Below are 26,822 nucleotides of genomic sequence, written 5' to 3'. Positions count from 1 at the left end.
GCCACCCAGCCTGATGCTGGGACAGGTCCTGCCTGTGGGGTGAGAGTCCCCAGCCTCCGAGACCCCCACATGCTCCCAAGGAGACACGGATGGCAGCCTGGCCCAGCGCTCTGCAGTCCCCCCCCCCCCCGCCCCCGCCTCTCCCAGCTCCTTGGACCCGTGGTTAGAACAGTCAGTCCCACATGCTTGCTGAATGATGCGCCTTCGCTGAGAAGGGCTTGACTCATAGTTTTCATGTGCTTAAAGGCATCTTGTCCCTGTTGAACTCTTAAATGAGAGTCTTAAGAATTGGGAGAAATATGTTTTGCTCATTTCCACCCGCTTTGGTTCTCTTGCCTGGAGAGCAAGGTGCATGAAGTTATTATTGTGGGGTGCCTGTGGGAGGAGGCAGAGTGACAGGGTCTGCAAGGGGCATAGGCGGGCGGGCGGGCGGCTCCCGGGCCACATTTTTACTGCGGTTTGTGCCGTTATGGAAGTTGTTTGGGCATTATTCGGTCATTTCAGCAAACTTTCACCGACTGGCTGCTGGGGCTGGGAGCGGGAGATGCAGAAGTGGGGGCCACGCCTTGCAGCTTCCACAGTGCTGCAGGGCTCAGGGCCAGCCCAGGTGCCCAGACCAGGCCACCCCGATGCGCCCTTGACCTGTGACCCAGGTTACTGCACCGGGTGTGGGGTAAGGAGGACTCTCAGCAGGAGGGACAGGCACCAGTGGGCGTCCCTTAGGGAGGAGGAAACATGAGCCTGGCTCACACCTAACACAGAACTGCAGGAGATTGTCAGCAATGGGGTCTTCGGGGAAGGGATGGCTTCCCAGCATGGAGGGTAGCCAGACGCCAGCACTCTCCTCCCAGGAGCTGATGTTCTAGACAGACAGAACCTGCACAAAACACGTGTATAATGTCAGGAAGCAATGTGTGCTATGGACAGAAGTCACGTGGGAAACGGGGCAGAGAGTCACGGGAGAGTGGCCCAGGACACCGTCCTCAGGGAGGGACACCTGAACCGAGCCTGGAACACAGTGGGGAGTCAGTCCCTGTGCGTATCTGGGAAGGAGAACAGCACGTGCAAAGGCCCAGGACGGACTCCACGCCCAGGCAGTGTCTCGTAGGCCACGGGGACAGTGCTTAACTCTTCAAGCGGTGACACGGGACAGCACAGCCCAAGTACGGCCAACCAGGGCGCCTCACCTGAGCCTTGGTGTCCAGGGTTTTTATCGAGGTTGGTCATGGAGCCCTGTGGCTGACCTCAGTCTCCAGCCCCTCTAGAAGTAAAGGGGCCCCGGCTGACCCGAGACCCCTACTGTAAATCACATCATCGGCAGGGACTGGCGCACTGGCTGGGGGCCCCCGGTGAGCAAGGCACGCTTAACAGGTGGGACCTGCCAGGGCCTTAGAGGTGACCTTCAGGGGCCAATCAAGGGCCTAACCTTTCTTGGAAGGTGCAGAGTTCAGACAAGCCGGACCCACTGAGCTGACCTCTTGCCGCACAGTCGCCAAACCTTCTGTTTCGAGGAGGAAGAGGAGGAGGAAGGCACTCCCTGTATTCCGGGCCAGTCGCTGTGCTGGGAGGTTCATGTCTGTCCTTTCATTTAACACTTGTGAGGACCGTGAGTGGAAGGTGTGTTCCCATTGTACAGAAGGGACACCTGAGGTCGGTAAGTCGAGTGACCAGCTCAAGGTCACAGCCAGTGGTCTTAACCTGTCAGCACACCCCTCCACCTGTGATGTGGACCGTGGCTGCAGGCCGCTCTCTTTGGAATAATGCTGTAAGCATGGGGCTGTCTCGTAGGAGATTGGCTGGGAGAAGCTGGGGCGCTTGTTGGGGCTGGCCACCTGCTGGGCCTAGAAGGGGCTCTGGAGGGGGTCCGAGCTCTGCGGGGTCTGCTGGGCACCCTTGGAGAGCCACGCCCTTGTCAGAGCCGAAGCCTCGGCCCCAGTGCCCTCTCCCCCGGGGCCCCTGCTGCGGTGGGCTGGCTGGGGTTGACCAGGTGGTCCTGGAGCTGCTGAAGGATGGGCGTGTGTGTGTCTGTCTGTCCTGCCGGTTCCGCACGTGCTGCAGGCAGAAGCCGTCACCACTGCTGCAGGCGGCCTGTGCTCTGTAGCCGTCAGCCTTCACTTATTGTTTGTTTTCAGTCTTCAGAAACATTCACCTGACGTCTTTGTCACTGGCTTGGTCTGAGGGGTTGGGTTCTGTTTCATCGTCTTGACGGTGGGTTGGAGTGAGGAGCGATGGAGACCTCTGCCCTCCAGCGTCTGCCTAGGACATCCCGGAGTATCCTGGACACAGAAGCTCTGCTTGGGGCCAGGAGACCTCAGTCAAAGTCACGCCCCGGGCCACTCAGCTGCTGTGTGACTTTGAGCCAGTGACCGCCCTTCTCTGGGCCTGTGTCCTTTCCATGGGAGGGGCGTGGGGGAGCCTGGAGGTCTCGGGCCCGTGGGGCTCTCACAGTGGGGTCGGGTGCTGAGGGCTCGCATAGGGCCTGCGGCAGGCTCTGGGGGAGGACTGGCTTGTGGATTCATCTGTGCGCTCCTTCGCCAGCATTCACTGGCCCCTGCTTCATGCCGGGCCTCGGGCGAGGGGCTGGCCAGAGAGCTGGTCAGACACAGGCCTGGCCTGGAGGGGCTCTCGGGGGGATCAGGGGAACAGAAGGCCCTCCGGTGGGATCAGGTGTCACAGGCAGCTGTGGGCGGGTAGCAGAACAGCAAGGAGACTGCGTGGTGGGGGGGCAGTCACCCAGCAGGCCATGTGCCTCCTGTCTTCACCCTTCAAGGCTCTGCCCTGACGGAGCCAGGCTCTCCTCGCAGCCCTGCTTCCCTCCTGTGCAGGTGGGGGGCTGACAGCACCCCTCCCTGCGTGCCTTCCTTGGCCTGCCCGCCGGCCCGCTGTTGTCAGGGACTCCGCGTTGATCCCGAAGGTGTTGGGGACCCACTGGAGGTGGTTCCGAGGGAGCTTCGCATCATTTGGAAGAAGAGGAAACTAACTTAGGTTCAAGGAGCAGAGAACTGGGGCCTCTGGCCGGCACCATTGGCAGGCTCTGTTAGCTGGAAAAGGCAGGTGATCTGGTGCCCCCCGTCCTCGGTGGAGGCCCTGTTCCTATGTGCGGGTGATGGTTTCAGGGCCCCGCAGGGTGTGTGAGCGTGGAAGAGGCTGCTTCCCCGGGAAGGAACAGGGGCACGCTCCTGCCCTGCCCTCTGCCGCGCTGTGAAGGGAAAAGGTTGGAGACGGCTCTCCTCTTACACCGTCCCGCCTGGGAAGTGGCTCCTGGCAAGGTGCGGGGGCTGCATGTGCTGGGGCAGAGCTCACGGGCGGGGGCCAGGCTGCCTCGGCCACCCTCAGCTCTTGCGCTCCCGGCCTCAGTCTGCTGCTCTGGAAAATGAGACAGTGCTACTCATCTTCACGTATTGGGAGGATTAAGTGAGCTAGTACGTGCAAAGCACTTGGTTAGCGTGGAGCTTGATATATGGGGGATACCAATGATGTGTTCTTGTCACCAGTACTGTTATTGTCCCCTGTTATCACAGACAAGTTCAATCTCAGAGATATGGACCGACTCGTCCAAGATCCAAAATTGGGAAAGGATGGAGGTGTCTGCAAGCCCAGATCTCTCAACTTCAGCCCAGAGACTGTGTCTTTAGGGACACGGTTTGGAAATGGAAATTTGTAGGCTGTTGGCTTAACTATTCCGTTTTGTATGGCATCAACCCTTTGTTTCTATTCCAGGAACTTTTTGCCATAAAAAAGATTTTTTTTTTTCCAATCAGATATCCCCAGTTTCATGACTTAAAAAGTTCTTTGGCGTTTACCAAGATGGAGAGGTGTTTGTGTTGCATCTTATTTCTTACTTAGTTTCTGCACTTTGGATTAAAATATTCCTCATAACTTTTAAAAATAGAATTTCCTTCCAGATTTCCCGGATCTCATCTGCTAATGCCTCTTCACATTTATTCTTCTTTAAGATGCTTAATCTGTCATTCGGGCTGCCATTGGCAGAAACTGAGTGTAGTCAACAGTCATTCAAAAAATCAATTTAGAGCGTCAGATTCTATAATTTGACACATTGGCATAGAAAAGTGTTATCGGTTTGTGCCAAGACCCCCTAAGAATAAATGAGGCCCCTAGTTTTTAAGATATCCAGTTGTAAGATTTTTCTCAGATCTAAAAAACACATTTTTTAAACACCACATGGAAGCTTCGAGCTTCACAGAGGAGCCCCGCTCCTGGGGCATCACCCTCGGGAATAATCCAGGATGTGTTCAAGTGATGAAGATGTTGTTGATGACGGGCAGAGGGGCTCAAAATAGCAATCCATGGAAAAAAGTGATTTTCCAAAGCGCTCGGCACATAGGAGGCCCTCGGTGTTTGTGGAAATGCCTGGCATAGTTCAGCCTGAGGAATGGCCCATCAGTAATGCCACGTGGCCTGGATGGACTGTCACGCAGCCAACAGGAAATGCCGACCATCCTAAACTCAGAATGGAATTTTGTGTACATGCTGTCATTGAAATTCGATCAGTGTGATCACCTTTGGACAAGGGCTGGATGGGCGTAGAGGATAAAGGGGCCCCGTTGATGGTTGAAGCAGAAACTTCTTTTCTTGTTACTGTTGTAACCACTTCCTGTTATTTTTGTCCTATTATCTTTAAATGATTCCAAGAAGAGTGGAGGATGTGTTGGCATATTGAGAAAGGAAATTTCATTGTCAGTGGATTGGTAAACTTCTGGAATTTTCTTAAGGATGGATTCCAGGTCCCAAGGGGAGCCTAAGCAGGCGCATCCCCCAGAGCCAAGCCCGGACCCTCTGACTTGGCAGCTCACACTCCCCCCCGCCTCGCGTGGCCCTTTTCTCCGTGGCGCTGCCAACCCTCTTCCGTGATGAAGTGGTGACTGGGTTGGACAGCTTTTCAGAGCCGCGTTATCTGGTCTGCAGCAAATCTTTCTGTGTTATTATTTGTCTTATTCTATTTGGATGTTTTCTATTTGAAATGACATTTCTGGGCTTCAGAGGGGCTTGGCATGCTCCCAGGTTGGTTGGTTCCCTGGGAGAATGCATGCGTCTGCGTGCTTCACCCTGGGTCATGGCAGAAGGAGGTTGGCCGTGGGCAGGCCTGGTCCTGGCCAGTAGCTGCCCCACCCCGTTCCTAGGAGATGCTCCTTTGTCATTCCCGACAAAACCCGGAGTGCCCCACACTGCCTCCCCCAGCCCCTCCACGATCCCACCACGTCGGGATCATCAGAGAGTCGCCTCTGCCCGGACATAAACCCAGCCCCTCCAGTGACCCATGAGATACAACTACCTCAGTTAACCCAGAAGACACAGCGATGTCCTATCTGGTCCCTGGCTTGCTTCTCAGGAAATCCCACCTGGTGTCAGTCCCAGCGACAGCCTGTCACCAGCCTCTGGGGTGAGTGACACCTCCCCTCCCCGCACCTGCCACTGCTCCTGGCCTGTGGCCTGGGCTGGGGGTGGCTTGGTCACCTATCGCGGCCCCTGGAAGCGTGCCCAGCTGAGGGCTTGCAGAACAGCTGTAAAAACAGGAACATCTGCGGGAGGTTGACGGGGTCTCATGTGCCAAGGTGAGCAGCAGGCCGCCTTGCCAGGTGACCGTGGGGCCTTTCCAGGGACACAGGCCTCATTTAGCCCCGATGGTTAGAAACCAGCTCTAAAGACTCCCCGCCCTCCTCAGTTGGAAAGAGAGCTATTGCAAAGGTCCTACCGTGTGCCATGTTCAAACCTCCAGAAATAAAACCAGCCCCGAGCCGTGGGTCCCGTGGTGTCCCCTTCCTTTCCATAGAGCCAGAAGCTGGTCGAAGGGGCACGCATTATTGAGACCTGGGGTCACCTAAGCCTAGCTTCGTCCTTGTTGAGTCCCAACAAATGACCACCCATTTGACTCTGTTTCCTTGTTTGTACCAAGAGTCACTGGCCGGAAGGAGATTAGATGAGGGGGAACCACCGAGTGTCTTTACCCGGGGGCATGCGCGGCCCGGCCGGGACGAAGGCTGTAGTGTGTTACTTGTGTTTCCTCTGGACTCCGCTGTCTAAGGCTGTGGGCCTCGGCCACTCTCGCTTCTGCCTGGAACTGGGGCCTTGATTCCTTCCCTGCCGCTGCATGGGGCACCCAGCTCCCCTGACCAGCGCTCAGGGCCGACAGCCCGGGGGCTCTTCCTGAAATGCCTGATCCCTTGTCTGGGGCCCTCTTCCACCTCCTCCTCCCCCTTCCAGCTCCCCCAGATTCTCTGCGAGGCCCCCCAAGCCCCCTTTTTCAGGCTTCCGTGAGAGCACATAGACCGACCTTTTCAGAGCTCCGTGCAGGCTTCTAGCACCTTCTCTGGGCTCCACGGGAGCGGCCAGCACCCCAGGCTCTGAGAACTCATAGAAGCTACTCTAGGCTCCAGAAGCTCATCTTCGGGCTGCATTTCATGCTTCAGCCCCCCACACTGGATTTTGGGCCCCCAAAGGCAGCACCATGTGCTGTTCCACAAAGATGTGGCAAGGGCATTGCTCCCTCAGGGTGGACATGGGCACAGCCCAGAACAGGGTCCCGGAGGCCCCCTGCCCTGGGGGGTTAATCCCATGCTGCTGGTTTGTGAGGAGCTCTTGGGAGGGTTGGCATGCAGGAGGAGGGGCCCGGGCAGCAGGGGGGCGCTCCTGGGGTCAGGGGCACTGCCTGGTGACTACCTGGTGTGGGATCGTTTCAAGATCTGAGCGGCTCGTATAGACCGGCTGCTAGAGGCTAGCTAGTAGCTGGCACCACCCCCTGCCCAAGCCCCCTGCCCAAGCCCCCTGCCCATCCGGGTCTCATGCCACGCCTAGCACAGAGCCTGCATGTAACTGACGCTCAGGAAACGTTTGTTGAAAAGACCTCTCCCACTGAGGGCATTCACTTATTTTTTTGGTAAAGATTTTATTTATTTATTTGACAGAGAGAGACACAGTGAGAGAGGGAACACAAGCAGGGGGAGTGGGAGAGGGAGAAGCAGGCTTCCTGCTGAGCAGGGAGCCCGATGCGGGGCTCGATCCCAGGACCCTGGGATCATGACCTGAGCCAAAGGCAGACGCTCAACGACTGAGCCACCCAGGGCCCCCCCCCCTTTTTTTTTTTAAAGATTTTATTTATTTATTTGACAGAGACACAGTGAGAGAGGGAACACAAGCAGGGGGAGTGGGAGAGAGAGAAGCAGACTCCCCGCGGAGCAGGGAGCCCGATGTGGGGCTCGATCCCAGGACCCTGGGATCATGACCTGAGCTGAAGGCAGACGCTTAACGACTGAGTCACCCAGGTGCCCCTGAGGGCATTCACTTATGTCAGGAATTTTTAAGGATAACACAGGGCCTCATTGGAAAGGATGTGATGCTCATTATGGAGTAATGAACGCCCGTGGCCAGAAGCCAGCCTGAGCCGAGGTATCGTGTGAGCTGCCTTGCAGGGGAATCTGCTCCCAGGCCATGCACCAACTCCCGTCCCTAAGGTGTGGGGAGAGCTGCCTGGCCCAGCTTCGTTCTGGAGAGTTCCACTAGCGAGTGTCACAACACCTGACACCGGTGGGGGCAGAGGACCAGCACCGCCGGGGCGGGGTGGCTGGGACCCCACGTGGAAGGGCTGGTTGGGAGACGGGCCTCGTGGGACAGACTGGGAGAGGTGGGCTCCGGCACCGTGTGGCCGTGGGGACACCAGCCCTCCTGGCCTGCTGGGAGCACAGCCAGGCGGGTGTAAAGTGGGCTTGCGTTGAAAGAGCCGTGAGAACCAGAGATCACAGTGGCTCGGCCCCCTGACTGGGACGGGCTGCCATCCGCGTCCAACCACTGACCGTTAGCGAGGGTCGCCCACCAGGCTCCTCCAGAGGATGGAATCGGAAAGTCCAGCCGCGTGGTGCCACATGAACCCCTCGGGGGACATCACTACTCCACTCGGGACAGCCTGCGTTTTCTGTAGTTGCTGTGATTAAGTACGAAGAAGTCACTTCCTCCTCCTGAGCCTCGGTCTCCTCATCTGTAAAATGGGAAGGCACGCTCCTGTTCGAATGTGGCCTTCCTGTGTCGGCGAGTCCGTGTGTCCGTCCCGAGCATGGCGTCCAGCGCGGGGTGAGCATGTGGTTTCACTAACCACCCCCTCCCCCAGGGCCTTTCACGTCAGAGGGGCCCGCTCTCCAGATCCTGCCCAGCAGCTGCAGCAGACTGGGGTGACTCCCTGCCCCACAAGGCTTTGCGCCCCCTGGGGACGGGCCTGCTTTTTTCCCCCTCAGTTCACCCACCTAGCTGGCCCCTGACTTTCCACTTCACATCAGAATCTCGAGCCACATTCTGGAATTTTCTTGAATGACTTGACCAGCCCGAGAAGTGCCCAACACTGCCCCGATTCTCTTCTGCTCACCCCGAGTCCATATATTAACAGACCCGGGCAGCAGATCAAAGCCTACTGTCTGTGGGTCCCCTGAGGGGTCAGTGCCTGAGACCTAGAATGGCCCCGGCATGAAGGCGGCTCAGCGTCCGTTCCCTCTCACCACACCGCACATCACTCCGCTGTGCCCGGCTGGAATCCCACCCAAGCTCAGACCCACGTCAGCCGCGAAAGCATGCCTCTCATGTGTCACCTTGTCTGGTGGGAGAGCCCACGGTGGGTGCCTGGATCCCCGTACAACTCCGGACAAGTCGCTTTCCTAGCCGGGCCTCAGTTTCCCCATGGGTCAAGTGCAGGTGGTAATTCGGACCCTCTGGACTGGCTACAGGGTCTCCTCGGGATGCTCCGCAAACTGTCAGCATCCTCAGCGTCTGGGCAGCCGCGCTCCAGCAGACTCTCAGCCCAGGTGGGGTGGTGGTCTGGTGAGGCCAAAGAAAAGACCCAGAGACAGCGATCGAGACACAGGTTTACTGGGGGGACTGACATACAGGGAGTCCAGGAGCGGCCGACTGGGCCGAGCATCTGCTGCTGGGATCAACGTGCAGCAAGTTTTCATACCAGAGCCACTTAACCTAGCAAGCATCAGCGGCCTTTCCCTCCTGCTCGGAGATCGGGGCCTGCCACCTGCACACTCTCCGTTATAAGGGCGACGCTCTGGGTTGGCACCCCCGGAGCCCCCGGCCTTGAACACTGAGCAACCCATTTCACGGCACGTCCTGCTTGGTGGGACTCTGGGGGGAGGGCAGGATCTCTACGTTCTCAACAGTGACTAACGGGCACCCGGGGTGGGCTTGCACAAACTAGCTGTCCAGCCTCATACTCACTGGACACGCGGGTGTGTCCACACACACCTGCACCTTCCGCCAGAGAGGGGCCCACGTGGAGTTGCTGTGACATCTTGCCCCGGGGGGCGCAGAGAGGCGGGGACTGCACCTGCCACGACCGCGAGCCTACCTCGTGCTCTTTCCTCACGCAGGTGTGACATCAGTGTCATCAGCCCCTTTTACAGATAAAGAAAGTGCATCTCACGGAGTCCGGGCCTCACCCGGGGCTGCGCACCTGTGGGAGCACCAGCCACGCAGGTGGGCGCCCCCTACTCACAGCTGCGGTGGTTTTCCGAGCTAGCCGGGGGGAGGAGATGGGTGGGAGATAGGGGCTCATCTGCACGACGGGGAGGGGCAGGAGCCGAGCATATGGCCCTGCCAATGAAATAATTATAGAGCATGAAAATGGCTCAATTAAATCATTTTTTGAAAAGTGAATATGTACAAACACTCAGCAATTAAGCAGCCGATTTGCAAAGAGTGACTTTCCAACTGAGCTTGCCTTTCCTGTTTCTGTGTGCCCAGTTTTAGAGTTGGGTTTTTTATTTTTAATTTGAATAAATGCAGATTGGCATAATCACTCCCTGCACTCCCAGATGCACTTAAGGAGAACTTGGAGGTGGTGGGGGTGCAGAGCGCTGTGGGGAAGGTCACCCCGGGGGAGGGCACAGCAGGGAGGGGCTCAGGGGTCGCTGGGGCAGCTCAGGAGGGGCGTGTGGGGGTAGGGCCATGGAGGCCGCCGCTGCCAGGGCTCAGACATGAGCACATCCCATCCCCACATTTTTGATGGGAAACTCATTGCCCAGAGAGGGAAACCTGCTCACCTGAGGTCACAGAGCCTGCAGATCTGCCCCCAGAGCACCTCCATAGGAATCCAATAAGCATTTGTTGAGTGCTCCCTGTGTGCCCAGCCTGTGGATTCCTGCAGGATCCTGGTGACCGCCGTCCTCACTGTGTGATCTGTATAGGACTTCAGGAGGAGGCAGCGTTAGGTTCCGGGTTGGTCAGAAGGTCTGGGTTCGGACCTGCCCCCACTGACCAGCTGGTCACTGAGGCCAGTCAGCCTCTCTTTCCCGGACTTATTCACGGTGATAAATTCCATTCTCGTCCCCCGCCTACACTGGGGGTCCACCGAGAGACAGGCAGTCAGAGAGGTGGGGATCTGGTGGGGGCCAGGCCAGCCCATTGCGAGGCGAGCTGGTCAGGCTGTTTACTGCTGGCCTTGGCGGTCGGCATTCTTACCCGCCGAGTGTTGGGAGCCCGTCTGGCTGCGTCCTGGCGCCTGGCATGCAGCTGGGAGCCGGCAGACACTCAGCCAGCGTGGGGGAGAGATCGGAGGGACACGGACGGGGACGGGACCCCGATACTAGGGTCGCGCGCAGCATCTCAGTCTCCCCTGTGTTCTTGTTCCCTGCTTCCCACTCTCTGAAGAAACTTCGCCCCGAAGCCTGTGCCCCTGAATTCCAGCCATGCCCCGAACTCTTCCTGGGGGCACAGCGAGGGGAGGGGCAGACTCCAGAGGAAGGGGATGTGACAATGAATGGGAGGTGGGGGGGATGCCCTCTGAAGGTGGAGGAGGGGCCACCAGCCAAGGAGAGTGGGTGCCTCTAGAAGCCGGGGAGGTGAGGAAAGGAGCTGTTTTGGACTTTTGACCTCCCAAACTGTAAGATAATAGATCTGTCCTGTTCTAAACCACTAAGTTTGGGGTAATGTGTTACATCAGCTGCAGGAAACTGCTCACCGGTCCTGATGAAGCCCGCCCAGCCTTACCAGCCTCCCCCTCCTCTGAGCCTGTAGCCCACGGAGGCCCCTCGTGGACGGCTGCGAGATGGAGAGGGATGGCGAGGGGGCATGTTGGCACCAAATGTGAATGATTCTGTAGGAAGAGTCGGCAGGGTGGGGTGGGTGGTTAGAGGGGCGGTGGGGGCAGCTGGGGGCAGGGCAGTCGAGGGTGGCCCCTGGCCAGGTCGGTTTCACGTCCCCGGAGAGTCTCCCAAGATTCTCTGGACATGTCCATCGGCATCACTGCTTACCTGGAAACGCGGGGCTGCTCTGTCTCAGCAGCCAGCCTGTCGTCCCCATAGGGCAGGACAGTGTCTGTCCTGCTTACGGCAGGAGGAAGTGACCGGCACGTGGTAGGTATTCCGTAAACACGCGTGCCATGACCGAACTTGACCCAGGGAACACATTTGAATTCCCACTTGGAGTGTGAAGCTGGAAGCTTTAAGGAGCTAAACAAATACTGGACAGAGGAGTGAGTGAGTGAGTGAGTGAGTGAACTGAGGGCCTCAGCCTCCAGCAAGAGGCCTGGAGTTTGGGGCTCATGACTAACGGGAACCGGATTTGCATTGTCCTGCAGCGTGAGCAGTTGCTGGTGCCTCAGTAGCTGGAAGCAGTGGTGGACTGGTTCAGACAGATCCCTCCTTCCCTGTCCCAAGAGCAGGAAGGAGAGCTAGCCTGTCCCCAGGGCCTTTGCACCTGCTGCTCCCTCTACCTGGAAGGCTGTGTTAGTTTCCTAGGGCCACCGTAACAGAGGACCACACACTGGCTAGCTTGAAACAACGGAAATTTATTGTGCACAGTCTGGAGGCTGGAAGTCCAGGGTGAAGGTGTTGACAGGGTTGGTTTCTTCCAGAGGCTCTCGGGGAGGGTTTGTTCTGAGCATGTCTACCAGCCTCTGGCTGTGGCCGGCAGTCCTTGGCATCTCTTGTCTGCACTCTCCATGTGTGTTTGTGTGTCTGTGTGTCTGTGTGTCCCTGGGTCCAAATTGCCCCCCCTCTTATGACACCAGTCATTGGATCAGGGCCCGCCCTACTTCAGTATGACCTCCTCATAACTTACATCCGCAAAGCCCCTGTTTGCAAATAAGGTCACATTGCCAGATTCTGGATGGACACAGATTTGGGGGGGACATTACTTAGCCAGGTACAAATCCCTTGCCAGGCACATACTCTTTTCCTTCCTGTCTCTGCCCAAACATCACTGCGTCCGAGGGGCCTTCCCTGCCTCTCTGAGACAGCAGTCCCAGTGTCCCCTCCAGCCTAGCGCTGATCACACCTGATACTGTTATAGTTTTCTTATTCATCACCCTCGCCCCCTCGCCCCCCTAGACCTGCTCCACCTGCAGGCCCACACTAGCAGGTGCCCAGGAGTGAGCAGGTGTGAGCAGGCTCCTGTGACCGGGAGGGGGAAGGGTGGTGGTGGGGGTGGGGGGGGAGGCTGGATCCTCGAGAAGCACCTGGGCTGAGGCAGGTGGGTGTCAGGGATGGAGGGGAGGGGTGGGTGGCAAGGTAACTGGGAGGCAGAATCCACGGGCAGGTCTTACACTCAGCTTGCTGGTGGTGGTAGGGAGAGCAGAGGGGCCAAGAGGCTCAGAGGACCCTTCCATGTATCAAGCTCAGAAACACAGCCATTGGTTTCCGTGGGGACTCGAATTCCCTGGGTCTCTGGATCACTCTTCTGCTAATGGGCCTCTGGCTCCCTCCTTCCCAAAGCAAATCAATTCTCTGAGGTTTGGAGACTAAGTGCGTCCCTAATCACCCCTCCAGGGAGGCTTTCTTGGTTTGCTGGAGCAGAGTCTCTCTGGGGAGGCCAAGGGCAGTCAAGGACCCACCTTGGGGAGGGGGCTGGCCCCCACCAGAACGCCCTGGGAGTCAGGGGGCAGGTATTGCTCTCTGTCGTGGTCTGGGAAGGGTCTTGTGGCCCTGAGGCTGGTAAGGGACCTGGCCTCCAGGGACAGGTGGACAGGTGGCCACTAGGCACCAAGACAATGAACACAGCCCATCTTCCCGGAGCTCCGGTTTCTCTTGAAGATTTGGGGAGGAAGTCTATGTGTGCAGAAAGCACTAAAGATGTACTGGGGAAGGCAATGGACACGTGCCGGCAGGGCAGGCATTTATGCTGCGCGGCCGCAGGCTGGCCCCCAGGCCCTGACAACACTGGGCAAGCCTGAGAAACACTGCCTCGTCCAGCCCCAGAGGGGGAGGGTGCTGCTGGGGCCCCAGGACAGGCTTCCAGCCAACTCCCGCCCGCGGCCCTGGGGCTCGGCTCGTGCAGGCGGCTCTCAGCTGTGAGGACACACAAGGTGATCACAGGGAGGCCCAGGCCCGAGGGGTTCCCGCTGCTGGCCCTGCCCTCGGTGGGTTGACTCTCCTGACCGCTCCTGATGGGGAAGCTCAGGGACGGCCCTGAAGCCCGACATCCTGGATGTTCCGCTTTAGGGTCAGATGGGCCTGGCCACCCCGGGGCTCACGGCCAGCCTTACTCTGTAATCACAGCACATGTTAATGGGGTGATAATAAGGAACATTGATTTCAGGGTCACAGAGGTTTTAAGCTTCCACGTGGAATTAATTCCATGTCCCGCTGTATCAGTTGCTTCCAAACCACACATGTGAAATCACTCTGATGACCCCTCCCCCTCTCGCCCCGGTGGGCAGGGGGTTTAGAGCCAGAGATTCCGTCCTGCACCCCTCATGCTACGGCCAGGAGAGTGGGCCCGCAGGCGAGGAGGGGCCAGCCCCTGGAATGGAGCCAGCGGTGGGGGGGCTCGCCGGCAGACCCGGGGGTTGGGGGCCTGCTTTCCGGGGGCACCCGGAGCTCCGTCCTGCCTGCCGTCCCCTGCCGTCCTCCAGCTCTGTGTGGCCACGGGGGGAGGGTGCGGCTCCCCGGAGCTGCTCAGGGTCCGGAGAGGGAAACGGAGAAGCAGACAGGCCGCTGGGAGGCCTCAGCATGGTGAGGGCCGTTCTCCAGAGCGAACACGGTGCCGGCGTGAGTGGCTCGGGCCAGCTCGCACCTCCCGAGTCGGGCACTAGTCAGCTGAGCGATCCCAGGCGGGAAGCTGCCTGCTCTGAGCCATCCTCCTCGTCCTTGGGGCCTCTGCAAGGGAGACACAGTGAGCTCGTCTGTAAGGGCTCTCGAGGAGTCGAGAAGATGGAAGGACACAGAAGTGCCTGGCACACGAGGGGCCCTTCGCAAACAGGCACGCGTGGGGAGACTGGCTGGCGTTCGCTGACTCCACACCCCGCGCCAGACCCGAGCGAGCGCTCGAGACCCAGGGAGCCCCGTCTCCTCCCTGTCGCCTGGGGCATGCTGCTGCCGGGGGACGTGGTCTTGGCTGCTGTGCCCACACCGGTGTGCGGCCCGTGCTGGCTGTCATGTGGGCTGGACCCATCTGCACCTGGAGGGACCCCTTGCTGACACCTGTCGTCCTGTCCCCCCAGGTCCTCGGACTTCGGGACGTCCTACACCAAGCTCACACTCCAGCCCGGTGTCACCACGGTCATCGACAACTTCTACATTTGCCCGACGAACAAGAGAAAGGTAAGGGGCACGCCAGGGCGGCTGCCCACTCCGCGCTGCTGGGCTCTGGCAGCGGGCCTCCGACCACGGTGTGTCCCGCGACACCCTGTCCGGTTCCTCCGGGGTCTGTGCTGGAAGGCCGTGTGTGCTTGTGCGGGTGCCTCTGTTTTCTCCGGGCCCCGCGGACGGCGGCCAGGGCCGGTGGGCGCTGCGGACCGAGGAGGAATCCCTGTTGGGTTCGGGGTCCTTGGAAGGCCGCGTGAGCAGCTGCGCTCTTGGGCAGGTGTTTTTATTTGGTTTTGATCTGGATTCGATTTTTCATCCGAGCTGTACTTTCTGTGTTCCTGGTCTGGGCATGTCCCCTGAGTGCCCTTTGCCTGGCTGTGGAATTGGGACCCTAGCTCTTCCCAGGCGGCCACCACCAGCCAGGTTCTGTGCGAACACCCATTTGCAAACCTGTGCTTGCTTCCCGGCCACCTGGGACCCCAGCACAAGGGCAGAGAGGCCTTGTGTGCTTGGCTGCGTCCGGAGGAGCCACTCAGTGTCACGGGAAGGGACTTACTTGGGCGGATCAGGTGCCTCGCGGGAAAGGGGAGGTAACCCCGTCTGGCACAGAGAATCGTGACATCAGGGATCAGAACCCACAGCCTGGCACTCGCTCGGCGTGAGCCTGGCCCACAGGCACTGACAGTTGCTCTGGGGACTTTAAACCAAAGGTCAGGGTGACACAGCCCGGGACATTCTCTGTCTGTCACCGGCCAGGAGGGTCCTCAGGTGCCCGGGAAGGTGCCAGGGCCGGCCCCGCAGGCTGTACCCACCTTTGGAAGTGAGAAGAGCAGAAGCAATGAGGGAAGGTGCAGAACGGGGTTTCTGAGGCCGTGAAGTCAGGGAGGCCTTTACTGGAGGCCGGGTGGGTTGGTGGTGACAATAGCCAGGGATGTGGCTCCTCTGAGCCTCAGTTTCCTGGCCTGTAGAAGGGGTGGATAGGAAGGTTAGTGAGATGATGCATGTAGTGGGGGGGGGGAAGCGAAGGGGCTTCTAGGTTGGCTAGGGCCGTTGGGACAGGCCCCAGGTGACATCTGTGTGGGCCACCGGGAGATGCGTGGAGCCCTGGGGGAGTGGGGCACCCGGTCGAGCCTCCTCGGCAGGCAGTGCAGGGACGGGGACACAGGCAGGGAGACGGCAGCATCTCTAACGCAGATGGGACCACCTGGCCCGTGAGAGGTTACCTGAGGACTGATGTATCGATGGGGTAGAAGACTGGGTCTGGTGGGGGCCTGTGGCAGCCCCGGGGCTAGGCCGACATTGAAAGAATGGAATGAGTGAATATATGAGTATGGCAGTCAGCAGCAGTGACCCCCAGGCTGCCTTCCTGCTGAATGAGTGACCCCCAGAGCTCCCCTGTACCCGCCAGAGCCCCCCCAACCCCCTGCTCAGGGCCTGTGTGCGAGGAGCCCGGGGCTCCTTCCTGGGGTTGCTGTGGTCACCCTGCATTTGCAGGGGGCCTGAGGGACAGTGCCTGGGCTGGGGTGTCCTTGAACTCAGTCCAGCTGTGTCATGTCCCCCAGTAAGGGAGGGCACCTCCCTGAGGTCCCCTCACTTCTCTGAGCCCAGGTGTCTCATCTGTGAATGGGGCTGACTGGTCATAATTGTCACTGTGGGGGGCGGGGGCTGCACAGTACATCCCCAAAGGTATCCTCTTCCCAGTCCTGGAACCTGGGACTGTCACCTTACATGGCAAAAGAGACTAGACAACTGCGGTTAAGGATGTTGAGAGGTTGTCCTGGATTCTCCAGGTGAGCCCATGTCATCATCACCTAGGGCCCGCATCAGAGGGAGGCAGGAGGTCAGAGTCAGGTGCGAGGGCAGAGGCTGGGGACGGAGGAGGGACACCTCTAGAAGCTGGAAAAGGCCAGGAAGGCATTCCCCCTGGAGCCTGCAGACAGGAACACAACCTGCTGACCCCTTGGTTTTATCCTTCTGGCCTCCAGACCGTGAGGGAATACATTTCTGTTGTTTTAACCCACTCGGTTGTGGTAACTTGTTACGGCAGCCACGGGAACTCCCACCGCGTCCATTTGGGGGGTAGACTGCAGGGAGGCCAGCTCCCCTTCTCCCCCTTCCCAGCGCATTGCCCTGCCCACCCACATCCCCTCTGGATGGAATCAGTCTCCCCGGCCCCCTCCCCGTGGCCCCCAAGGGAAGCCCACGGGCCCTCCTCCTTCTAGAGCATGGACCTTGCTTCCCGCTGGACCCCAGACAGGGAAGCCAAGTCATGGATGCGGGCAGGGTCCAGGCTTACAGATGGCTCCGGCCTCTGTCCTGTCTCTGATCTCTCACACAGCAGCCCCTCACCCCACACACTTTAGGACCGAGCTGACCCTCCCGCTGGTGGGGCTGAAGGTGCCGATAGGCCCACTGAGGCACGCACTAGCCCACGGACGGGCGTCTGTCTTGGAGGCAGGCAGGGACAGCAGGGAGGGCAGCTGCCTGCCTCTGGGTCGCGGGAGCTGGGCAGCGTGGGGGTGCCAAGCAGGGCAGACTGGGAGCGCTGGGAACCAGAAGGAAGTCCCGGCACGTGTGAGCTGGGCAGGAAGGCCGCCTGGAGGCTGACGCCTCTCCTTCTCGTGCTGGAGTGTCGGGCCTGGGTCTGGGTCCAGCTCCACAGCCCACCAGCTCTGTTCTGAACCTCTGGCTCCCCGTTTCTCCTCCTGGAATGGGGGTAATAGTAGTAGTGTCTACACTCTTGTGGTGATGGGGTGAACTGAGGTGCTTCTTGTCAAGTGCTCAGAACAGGGCCTGGCCCAAGCAGACCTCCCCCCCTAGGTGTTCCTAGGACCGTTGTCCTTAGAAAGAAATGCTGGAGGCCCTCTCATTACCACCCCCCTGAGACTGTGAGGGTAGGAACTGGTTTTGGGGTGATTTATCCTCACACGGGGTGGCAGCTATCAGCCGTGTCTGTCAGGGAACAAGACCTGGCCCGGGGAATGAGGGCCCCGTCAGGTGTCTGTGACAGGTGTCTGGAAGGGGCAGGTCACTGCCTTCTCCCCACACCTCCCTGTGTCTAGAGAACAAGTTAGTCATTCGTCTGGGGAACAAGGTGGCCTGAGCCTCAGAGTCTAGAGAATGAAGTGCCAGCTTCTCTGTCTGAAGAGGCGGGACTGGTACCTAGTGGGGCTGGGGACAGATCCCACTGTCTGGAAGGGCACGGCCCACTGGAGGCTCTGGGTGACCGCGGGGCTGGGAGGCGGCCAGCAGAGGCCTGAGCTCGGGCAGCATGCTGCACCGCTCACCAGCAGGACAACCATGGGCACTTATGTCCGCTGTTCCTGCCTGCGTTTCCAAGCTGTCACGTAGGGTCCAACAGCTGAGCAAGGATTGCATGGGAACTATTTAGATGGGGGCCAGGAACGTGGTGTCGCTGGGCCCCCGGAGCTGCCCCTGCAGGAGAGGGGCTCCATGTGATGTGGATTTGAATGCACTGAGAGCAGGAAAGTCCCATGTGGGGAACAGGCTGGGGAAGGTAGAGGGAAGAATCGGGGAGCCACTGGCTGGTCTCGGGACTTCTGCAGGAGCATCATAGGAAACAGGGCAGCCTGGGCAGATCACTTGGTGGAGACCGGATTGTATTCACCTCCAGGTGCTCAACCGGGCACAGCCCTGAGCGCTCAGCCAGGATTCGGGAAATACGGACGTCGTGGCTGGGCTGGGGTTGGGGTGCTGCCCTTCAGGGGAAGAGATTTCTAACTTCCCATGAAGCAAAATTTTCCTCCTCACTGCACTGCATGATTCATTCACTTACGGCTGCCTGATTCTTCAGCCATCCCCATGGTGGGAGGAAAAGAAACGGGGCTCAAGTCAGCCTCCAGTGGAGAGGATTTGTCCTGGGGTGAGTCTGATCTGGGAGAAGATCAGGCCTTTATTTGCAGGGGCGCCTGTGGGTACGCGTCTCCCTCTTCTGTTAGGGTAATGGATAGACTTTGCAGGAAGATGCGAATACTATTAGGAGTCCATTTAGCAACAATTAAAGACCAAGCAGCACTTTATAGTTTCTTAAGAGACCACTTTGTAACCTGTCTTACAAAATGAATTCCCTTTTATTTTTGTCTCTCCTGCAGTAAAATCAGAGCTCCATGGCCTCGCTGCCTATGGGTAGGGCCTTCTACTATTGTCTTGGCCTGACCTCAGGCCCTCGGGGCCCTGACAGTCCCCAAACATCCCCCATGGGCCTTCCGTGCTGTCTGCAATCCCTACCTTAGGTCGGGATAGCTGCGTATTTCTAACTGGGCCACAGACACCACGGCCCACGGGGCCAAGGCTTGAGGGCATGGCCTGTGGGTGCTGCCTGGGGCATGGGATGGCTTTCAAGCGTCGTGCTTTATATCAGAAATTCATATGAATGTTCATTTTGCTCCATGATGCATCAGTGTTGGTGTGAATACTAAAATGACGCACACATGCACATTTCCAACAAAAAGTCTTTGTCAACCTAATGACCCAGGAGAATGCTCCCATTTTAAGCGCTGGGACCCCCTGGCCCAGCCAGCACCATGCCCCCCTCCCCCGGCCCCTGCCTCGTCCTGGGGTGCACATGGCTTCTAGTTTGAGAAGCACTGGGTTGGGACAAGATGTCCATCAATACGTCCATATGCTCATTCTGCTCACTCACCTGAGATGCTTTGTGGAATTGCCGTGTGCCACGCACTCAGGATGGAGAGATGAATCAAAACAAAATCTTGCCTTCAAGAAGCTCAAGGTGTCTCAGAGAGCCAGAAATCCACTCAGCAGAGGAAGCACCGATAATGACCAAGAACACCCGAGTTTCCGAAGGCCCTTTACGGGTCGGCTCTGGTATAAGGAGCTTCCCGTGTGTTCTCTTGGAGCATTGCCCCAGCCCTGCCACGTAAGGTTTTGTGCATCTCGCGGGTGAAGGGAAGCGAGGACCAGACGGGTGCGGTGGCCTCCCACACCACCCAGCAGCGAGTCAGGATTTGCCCCCAGGCCCAGGTGACCCTTTCCACTTCGTACTGCCCTGCGCGGCCTCTGAGCAGCCTGTCCTGGGGGTCAACAAGGCTGCCCCCTCCCGTGGGAGGGAACCTAAGGGAGAGGGCGCAGGCCTGGGGCTGAGTCAGATCCTGGTGCTGCCGTTCAGGCAAGCTCTCTGGACTCAGAACTCCCGCCAGGAAGACCGGGCAGTGCTGCCTCTGGCCCTCACCCCCACCCCCCCGGCCTCGTCACCTGCGTCCTGTGGCCAGGTGAGGCCCAGGCTCCTTCATTGTTCCACAGCCTGCACCTTGTCTGCTTCCTCGGGCAATCACAGTGTGTTTAGGACAAAAGTCACACTGTGTTCTGCTCTTTGCATCTGGGTGTCTTTTCTGGTCTACTTGTGTAGGTCAGCCTTTCTTGCTCGGATCTCAAATTTGGCTCCAGGAGCTCTCTTGCTGTCTCTCTGTCTCCCCCTCTGTCTCTCTCTGCCCTCCACTCAGTTCCTGTGCCTGCTAGCCTACAACCCTGGTCTCCAGCTCTGAGGTGCAACTGGGGTGGAAGCCCTGCCCTTCCCTGGGGTGGAAGTCCCACCCCTCTCCGGTGTGGAGCCCCACCCCTGGTATGGAGGCCCCGCCCTCCCTAGTGTGGAGCCCCTCCCCTCCCAGATATGGAAGCCCCGCCCCTCCCTGGGGTGGAGGCCCCTCCCCTCCCTGGGGTGGTTCCCCCCCCCCCCCCCCGTGTGGAGCCCCACCCCTCCCTGGCGTGGAAGCCCCTCCTGATGCGGAAGCTCCGCCCCCTCCCACCGCAGACCTCTTGGCCCACCCCTGCCTTGTCAGCCCATCTGGGGCCCTGGCAGGGGCGGTGGTGGTTGGCGCTCAGGAGGGAGGTGAGGTTAGCCCAGGTCCTGTGGACACGGCCCCCGCAAACACTCTTCTGCGCTCACAAAGCGCCTGTCTCACAAGCGCCTGGTGACCTCTGGCCGGTCCGGCCCGGGCTGGAGAGCAGCTGCCCTGCATCAGTGTCGCCCCGGGCTGTATCCCGCGGGGTCCTCAGACGCCCGCGTCCAGGGTCTCGGGAAGCCCGGCGTCTGTTCATGTTTCCAGTGTCCTAAGCAGCAAGGAGTTAGTTTTGTCTCTATGCTTTGGCCAGCCAGCTCCTTGTTCCCCGGGCCCAAGCAGTGTCCGAGAACGGGTCAGGAGGAAGGGGCCTGGGCACAGAGTGGGGAGATCCAGGGTCCCCCCTCTGCTGCCCACCCCTCCGGGCAGGTGAGAAATGCTGAGTCCGACCCTGGGTGTGCGGGGATGTCATGGCATGGGGCAGGGACAGGGTCGGAAGACAGTTGGGATTAGGTGGTGCCCCCAGCCTTCTGGGATAAGCCGTGGGTCAGTGGGGTACCATTGCCCGAGATGGGGGGCCCTGGGGAGGTGGCAGACCTGGGGTAGCGTGAAGGCCCAGGGGAGGCAGATCGGGTGGGGTATTGATCCCCAGTGTCCCCAGCTCTCTTAGAGCAAAGCGGGGGCCCCTGGAGCACCCTGCTGTTCCTAAGCCTCACCCCCACCCTCGGCTCACCACTTAGGCTGAGCTGGATCCTTCCAGGTCTGTGACTTACGAGGGGAGGGGTGGGAGCCCCTGCCTGGTGGGGAGACGGGCCAGAGAGTGGAGCCCTGCCGGGAGCTGGGAGGTGGGCATGGGGCTAAATGGGCCTTTTGTTCCAATCACTGAAGCTTTCCATTTCCCTTGAGAGCTAGGCATCCTCCTCTGTCCAGAAGAAAAATGGCTCAATTGGGCTTGTTGATGTAACGGAGGCTTTTGTCTCAGAAATAGAGTGAACCCCTTGAAAGTTCAGCTAATGCGTGGAAAATGACTCCCTCTTAAAGCCCATAGGTTGTTGTGGGAGAGGGGAGAGAAAGGGGCCTCGCTTCTTGGAAAGCCAGTCTCCTGGGCCTCGGGCCTCTGGAACTGATAAAGCTAGAGGGAAAGAGACTCTGGATTCCCCCTCTCTATTGAAGATAGTGCAGAATCTAACACCCCGGGGACCACAGCCCCAAGCGACTGTGTCACCTCACACGGCAAAGGGGCCCATGCAGGTGTGATTACATGGACAACGTGGACATGGGGAACTGTCCTGGGTTGTCCGGTGGGCCCCGTGTAGGCCCGGCAGGCTTGTAAGAGGGAGGCAGGAGGGTCAGAGCAGGGATGTGGCCCTGGAAGCAGGGAGTGGGACGTGCGGGGGGTCGGGGGGGGGAAGGAGATACCCCATTGTGGGCTGTGACAGTGGAAGGTGCCGGGGGCCAAGGGACGCAGATAGCCTCTAGACACCGGAAAACACAAGGGATGCTGGAACCTTCAGCCGTGCCAACACCTTGTCTGCAGCCCAGGGAGACTGCTTCTGGACTCAGACCTGCGTCACCGCGAGAGGATGCATGTGTGTTGTTTTAAACCATGCAGCGTGTGGTCTTCGCCACGGCAATCACAGAAGACTTGTGCACAGCCAGGGTCCCAGGGCCCCAGAGCTGGGGGGTCTGAGAATAGCACACTGGGGGCCCCAGAGCTGGGGGGTCTGAGAACAGCACGCTGTCTGTGGCCCCTGGAGAGCTGGCCACCACCGGGTTCCACGGGGCTGGGTGGCCTCTCCGCTTCGGCAGTTCCATTACCGTCCACAGCCGGAAGAACACACAGGGCTGCAGGGCTTCTCTGGGGAAGGGAAGGAGCTTAGCACCGTGGGAGCCTGGGTGGAGGGCAGTGGGGCAGGGGTGCCGGGCGGAGTAGTGCTGGCCTGGGCAGCAGGCATCACTGGTGGCCCGGGGAGTGGAAGGTGGGGCTCAGAGCACGGCCACGGGCTCCCACTCCCGCACATCACAGGGAAGATGCAGGTCCCGGGACAAGACAGCCCTGGGACTCAGGAAATTTCCCGAGTCCCTCTGAGCCTTGTCTATAGAGGTTGAGTGAGACGTGCTATCCGTGTGCTGTGCACGGATTCGGGCACCGAGCCACTGCCGACTCGGTGACCGATAATGACATTGTTGCTGATGTCATCGGTCATCATCCCACCGAACCCACAGAGCAGCCTGGTGCCACAGGAGTCCTTGTCCTACAGGAGAGCTGCCTGCGGCTCAGAGATGACGAGGCTCCCAGCGTCAGCCTGGTGGCGGAGGTGGGGCGGGGCTGGGCCCCCACACAGGCAAGGGTTTTTACCCACCCTGCCGCCCTGGCTCTTTGGAGGGTTCGGGGAAAACACAGTGAGACAGAGGGAAGCCACCAAAAGTCCTTTGTATGTATATTCTTAGCATTCATTTGTCACTAAACTTGGGCAGTTGTATTCTTTAATTTAAAAAGGTGCTGACCGTGCCCCCTCCCCCCCCGTACACGAATACCCCGATATCCAGGAATTCGGCAGGTCCTATGGCTTCTCCAAGAGGTATGGCTGCCCATACTGGGAGAAATCATCAGATACCAGGGAAGGCATGAGTCAAGGACTGTACTGTGTTGAGTACTCCCGTGGGTGAGTGAGGAGGCTGGGACAAGCCACCTCACCTCCCTCTGAGTTAGTCTGGTTGGAAATAGGTTTATCACATCTACCTGCTCCAACAGTTGGTCTTCACTCCATGGAGGTCAAGGGAAGAATGTGGGGGCCGTGTCAGTTCACTGGGAAAGAATGGCTTGATTGATCGGTGCTGTTGACCTTGGGTGCCAGAGGGACAGAGAGGCAGTGCCCGTGTCACATAGTAGCTGTCCGTCCTCATGTGGGCTTTGAGGGGCCTTCCATTTCTAGTGTTCTCTGTTCTAGTTGTCTACCTTTAACAAACCGGCCACCACGTCAATATGCACCCTAACACCCCATGCTATGTTAACCAGGACTCTGAGGATTATAGGCAACATAGACTACTCAGACAAGAAGAGGAACATCTTGACATAAGCCACAGTGATGGCTTATGTCTGATGATCAGGGGTAGCCTCCTTCAGGCACAGCTTGATCCAGGGCTCTCTGTCAGTGACATGGGACACAGTCTCTCTCCTCCCATCTCTCTCCAGGCTCTCCTATGTCTTGGCTTCGGTCTTGGGCACGTTTTTGTTACTGGGTTGGAATGATGATCTCTGGGAATCCCAGACACACTTGATCCTTAGCACTGGGATCTCAGAAGGAGCGGGGGGTTCTTTTCCCAATAGGTGCCGCACACAGATCTGGGGGAGGGCTCCCGATGTCCGGCTGGGTCAGGGTCCCTTTCCTGAAGCCTCAGTGTGGCCAGAGGGAGCTGATGCTCTGATTGGCCAGGCCTGGTCACATGTCCTCTGGGGGTGGGGTCAGCCCACCCTAATGGAACTGAGTGAGCGGAGGCTGGTTCCCGAAACCAGATGACAAGATTCCCTGAGCAAGGGCAGGTGGAAGCAAGAGCAGCTCATGTGCCCACATCCACCGGCATCCGGAGACACGCCGGTGACTGATTCTGCTACTGCTGAGTTTCTTCTAAGTTTGTTGTGAGAAAAAACCCATTCCTTATTTGAGGAATTTGTTTTGAATCTCAAACTCCCTCTTCCTGCTTCTTTCAACTCAGCAGCCAGTGTGTATCTTTAGCTTGAAAGAAGGACCTCACAGCTGGCCCGCTTTCCTGTGAAGTGCCCCGCCTCGACAGTGGGGGTGCGGGGAGCTGGGGGACTGTCCGCACTGAGATGGAAGCTTTCTGCAATAGTGCTCACGAAGGGCCAGCATCAGGCCCGAGTGTGTAGTTGGTGTGCAGTTCATGCTGGGTCCTTCCTGTGCCCGCACAGATCTCTTCTGAGTGCGTGGGACTCCCGGGTGAGGGGCTCCAGCACCACATCGTATCCAGCTTTGTCCCCCGCGTGCCTGTGAGTTGACTAGCACGAACCACATCAGCTCACAGCTCCGTAGGGCTTGTGGGAGCCCTCCCTGGCTGGTGGGATGGGTTCGGGGAGAGGAAGACGGGCTCTAGTATTTGCTCCTGGAGACTGAATTGAATCCTGTGTACCTGAAGCACGAATCCACTGGTGGACGGTTTCGGCAGGGCTGGGTAAGGGCTGCAGGCAGTGGGAAATAGAAGCTCTTCTTTATACCCATGGGGAGTCTGCGTATTTTTGTTTCTCGTGTGTGTATGTTTGCATTTCAAGCAGCCGAGGCTGAAAATGTTTGATTCCCAACCACAGTGACTCCCTCACTGTGAGCAGCTGTGGGCTGTGTTGGGGGGGGGGGACTGGAGGTGAGCGTGCCTGGGGGAAGTGGGCATCTCTGTTCTGGGCCAGCCCCTGCCCTACCCTGCCCTGCCCTGCTGGGGGGCTGTCTGCAGACTACAGCACTTCTGTGGGCAAAGGAAGTGCGGGCTCCTGCAGGTCCGAGCTTCTCAGCGCCACTGCTTTATGTGGCCGTGGGTAAAGTAGGGTAGGTGGCAGCCACGGGGCTTTGGTGGCCATCAGCAGAGGCCACTGCAGGCCAGCAGCCGCAGAAGAGGTCTACGCTGGAAAACCGTCGGGTAGAATCAGGACCAAGCAGGTGGCGGGCAGAGGGCAGGAAGCAGGGAGTTTGCAGGGACCTTGCTAGCCACACAGCTGCTGAACAGGAACCCCAGTGACACCCTCCCTTGGGTCTTCGGTAGATCATGAACTTGCCCTTTTGAAGTAAGGAACCTTTTTATTTTCATTTTTTTGAGAGAGAGAGAGAGCACGAGCGGTGGGGAGGGGCAGAGGGGGAGGGAGAAAGAATTTTAAGCAGGGTCCACACCCAGTGTGGGGCTGGACGTGGGGCTTCATCTCACGACCTTGAGATCACGACATGAGCGGAAACCAAGAGTGAGACGCTCACCCGACTGAGCCATCCGGGCGCCCCTGAAGGCAGGAAGCTTGATGGGTATTTCCAACAGGACTGTCTGCCCTGGGGGATTGGATATTCTGCAAGAGGGAAGTAGATCATCTCACCGAATAAAGAGGGAGTGGGTGCCAAGTGACCACACACCGATTACAAGGGGGAAACAAAACGTCCACGTGTCTAAGCCCCTTTGTCCATCTGTCTGATGGGATGCCAGGGTATGGTGAATCGGGCAAGGTTTGGGAGGCCCGGTGGTCCTAGGTTCAAATCCAGCACTCTGGCTTATTAGCCAGTGTGTCCCTGAGCCTGTCGTGAGACCTCTCTGGGCCTTTTGCTTCCCTCCATGAACTGTGGTAGATGGTAGCAGGCTTGGATGCTTGGTCACTCTGTTCACTCTTGTGCACCGTGGCGGGCTGAAGAACGCTCCTCCCCGGGGGCGTCCGTGCCCCAATCCTGGGGAACCTGTGAGTGTTACCAGTGCAGGGGAGACTAAGTTAGGGATCCTGAGATGGGGAACTTCACCTGGGTTATCCGCGTGAGGCCAGTGTAATCACAAGGCTTCTTTTAAGAGGGAGGTGGAGAGTCCGCGGGAGAGAGAAATTGAAGATACTGCGCTGCAGGCTCTGGAGACGGAGGGGCCTCGGAGCCAAGGCATGCGGGCGCCTCTAGAAGCCAGAGAACGCAAGGAACAGATTCTCCCCTGTAGCTTCCAGAAGGTTCCAGCCCAGCCGACACTTTGGTTTTAGGCCCCTAAGGTTCGTTTCAGACTCTGTCTTCCAGAACTGCAGGATAGGATGTCAGTGCTGTTTTAAGCCAGTAAATTTGTGTTGATTTGTTGCAGCGACCGTAGGACACCAACCCACACTCGTGGGGCTTGCTGTCACCTCCCTAGCCCTTCAGAGACTGTCCAGGCACTGTGGTGGGGAGAGGGACCCCCTCGGAAGCTTTGAGGGTCTGTGCCCACCGCGGGCTCCACTGAGAAGAAAAGGCTGTTGGCCTGAGACACCCCCCCTGCCCCCCGCGCCGGGGTATTAATTCAGCAGCTGGTGTCTCGGCCTTTTCTTTGCCCCCAGGCCATGACTGCGCTTTGCTTTCTCGCTGTGTCTGTCCTGTTTGGAGCGTCTTGTTGCAGGTTGTGCTTTCTGATGTCACTCACAGTCACACTGGCTGCCAGGGACTTGGCCTCTCTTTCTGGCTACTTTGTTCCTGGAATTTCTGGTCACCCCTATGATTGCTTTTAGCTTGCCTCGCAAGATCCGCTGGATGGACCTGTAGGAAACGGGATTGCCATTCTCCAGGGAAGGTAACTTTGATGTCGCTGGTCCGGCTCATCCGGCTCTATAATTGGGATTCTCTGGCCAGGTCTCCATGGGGCCTGTCCTTCCAGCCTCGTTTGGCAGGTGCATGAGAGTCCCTCCTCTGGCTTGGCATCCACCCCTTTGTGCTACCAATAGAAGTAAGACCCTCGAGGCTCCTGCCACGGCGAGATGCAAAGTCCG

The 26,822-nt window shown here is 58.7% G+C and overlaps 1 protein-coding gene across 2 annotated transcripts in view; it reads left to right on the top strand.

Moving 5' to 3' along the window:
• SORCS2 (sortilin related VPS10 domain containing receptor 2) overlaps positions 1–26,822 on the top strand; it is a 454,863-nt gene that overhangs the window by 265,891 nt on the left and 162,150 nt on the right. For both annotated transcript variants that reach the window (XM_078068347.1, XM_078068348.1), the window contains exon 3: positions 14,444–14,543. In XM_078068347.1, coding sequence (XP_077924473.1) covers positions 14,444–14,543 — 100 coding nt within the window. The remainder of the gene's footprint in view (positions 1–14,443; positions 14,544–26,822) is intronic.

The sequence above is a fragment of the Halichoerus grypus genome, chromosome 3 (assembly GCF_964656455.1).
Source record: "Halichoerus grypus chromosome 3, mHalGry1.hap1.1, whole genome shotgun sequence".
NCBI lineage: Eukaryota > Metazoa > Chordata > Mammalia > Carnivora > Phocidae > Halichoerus > Halichoerus grypus.
Note: the sequence above shows the minus strand (reverse complement) of the source record. Positions and strands in the feature narration are given on the sequence as shown.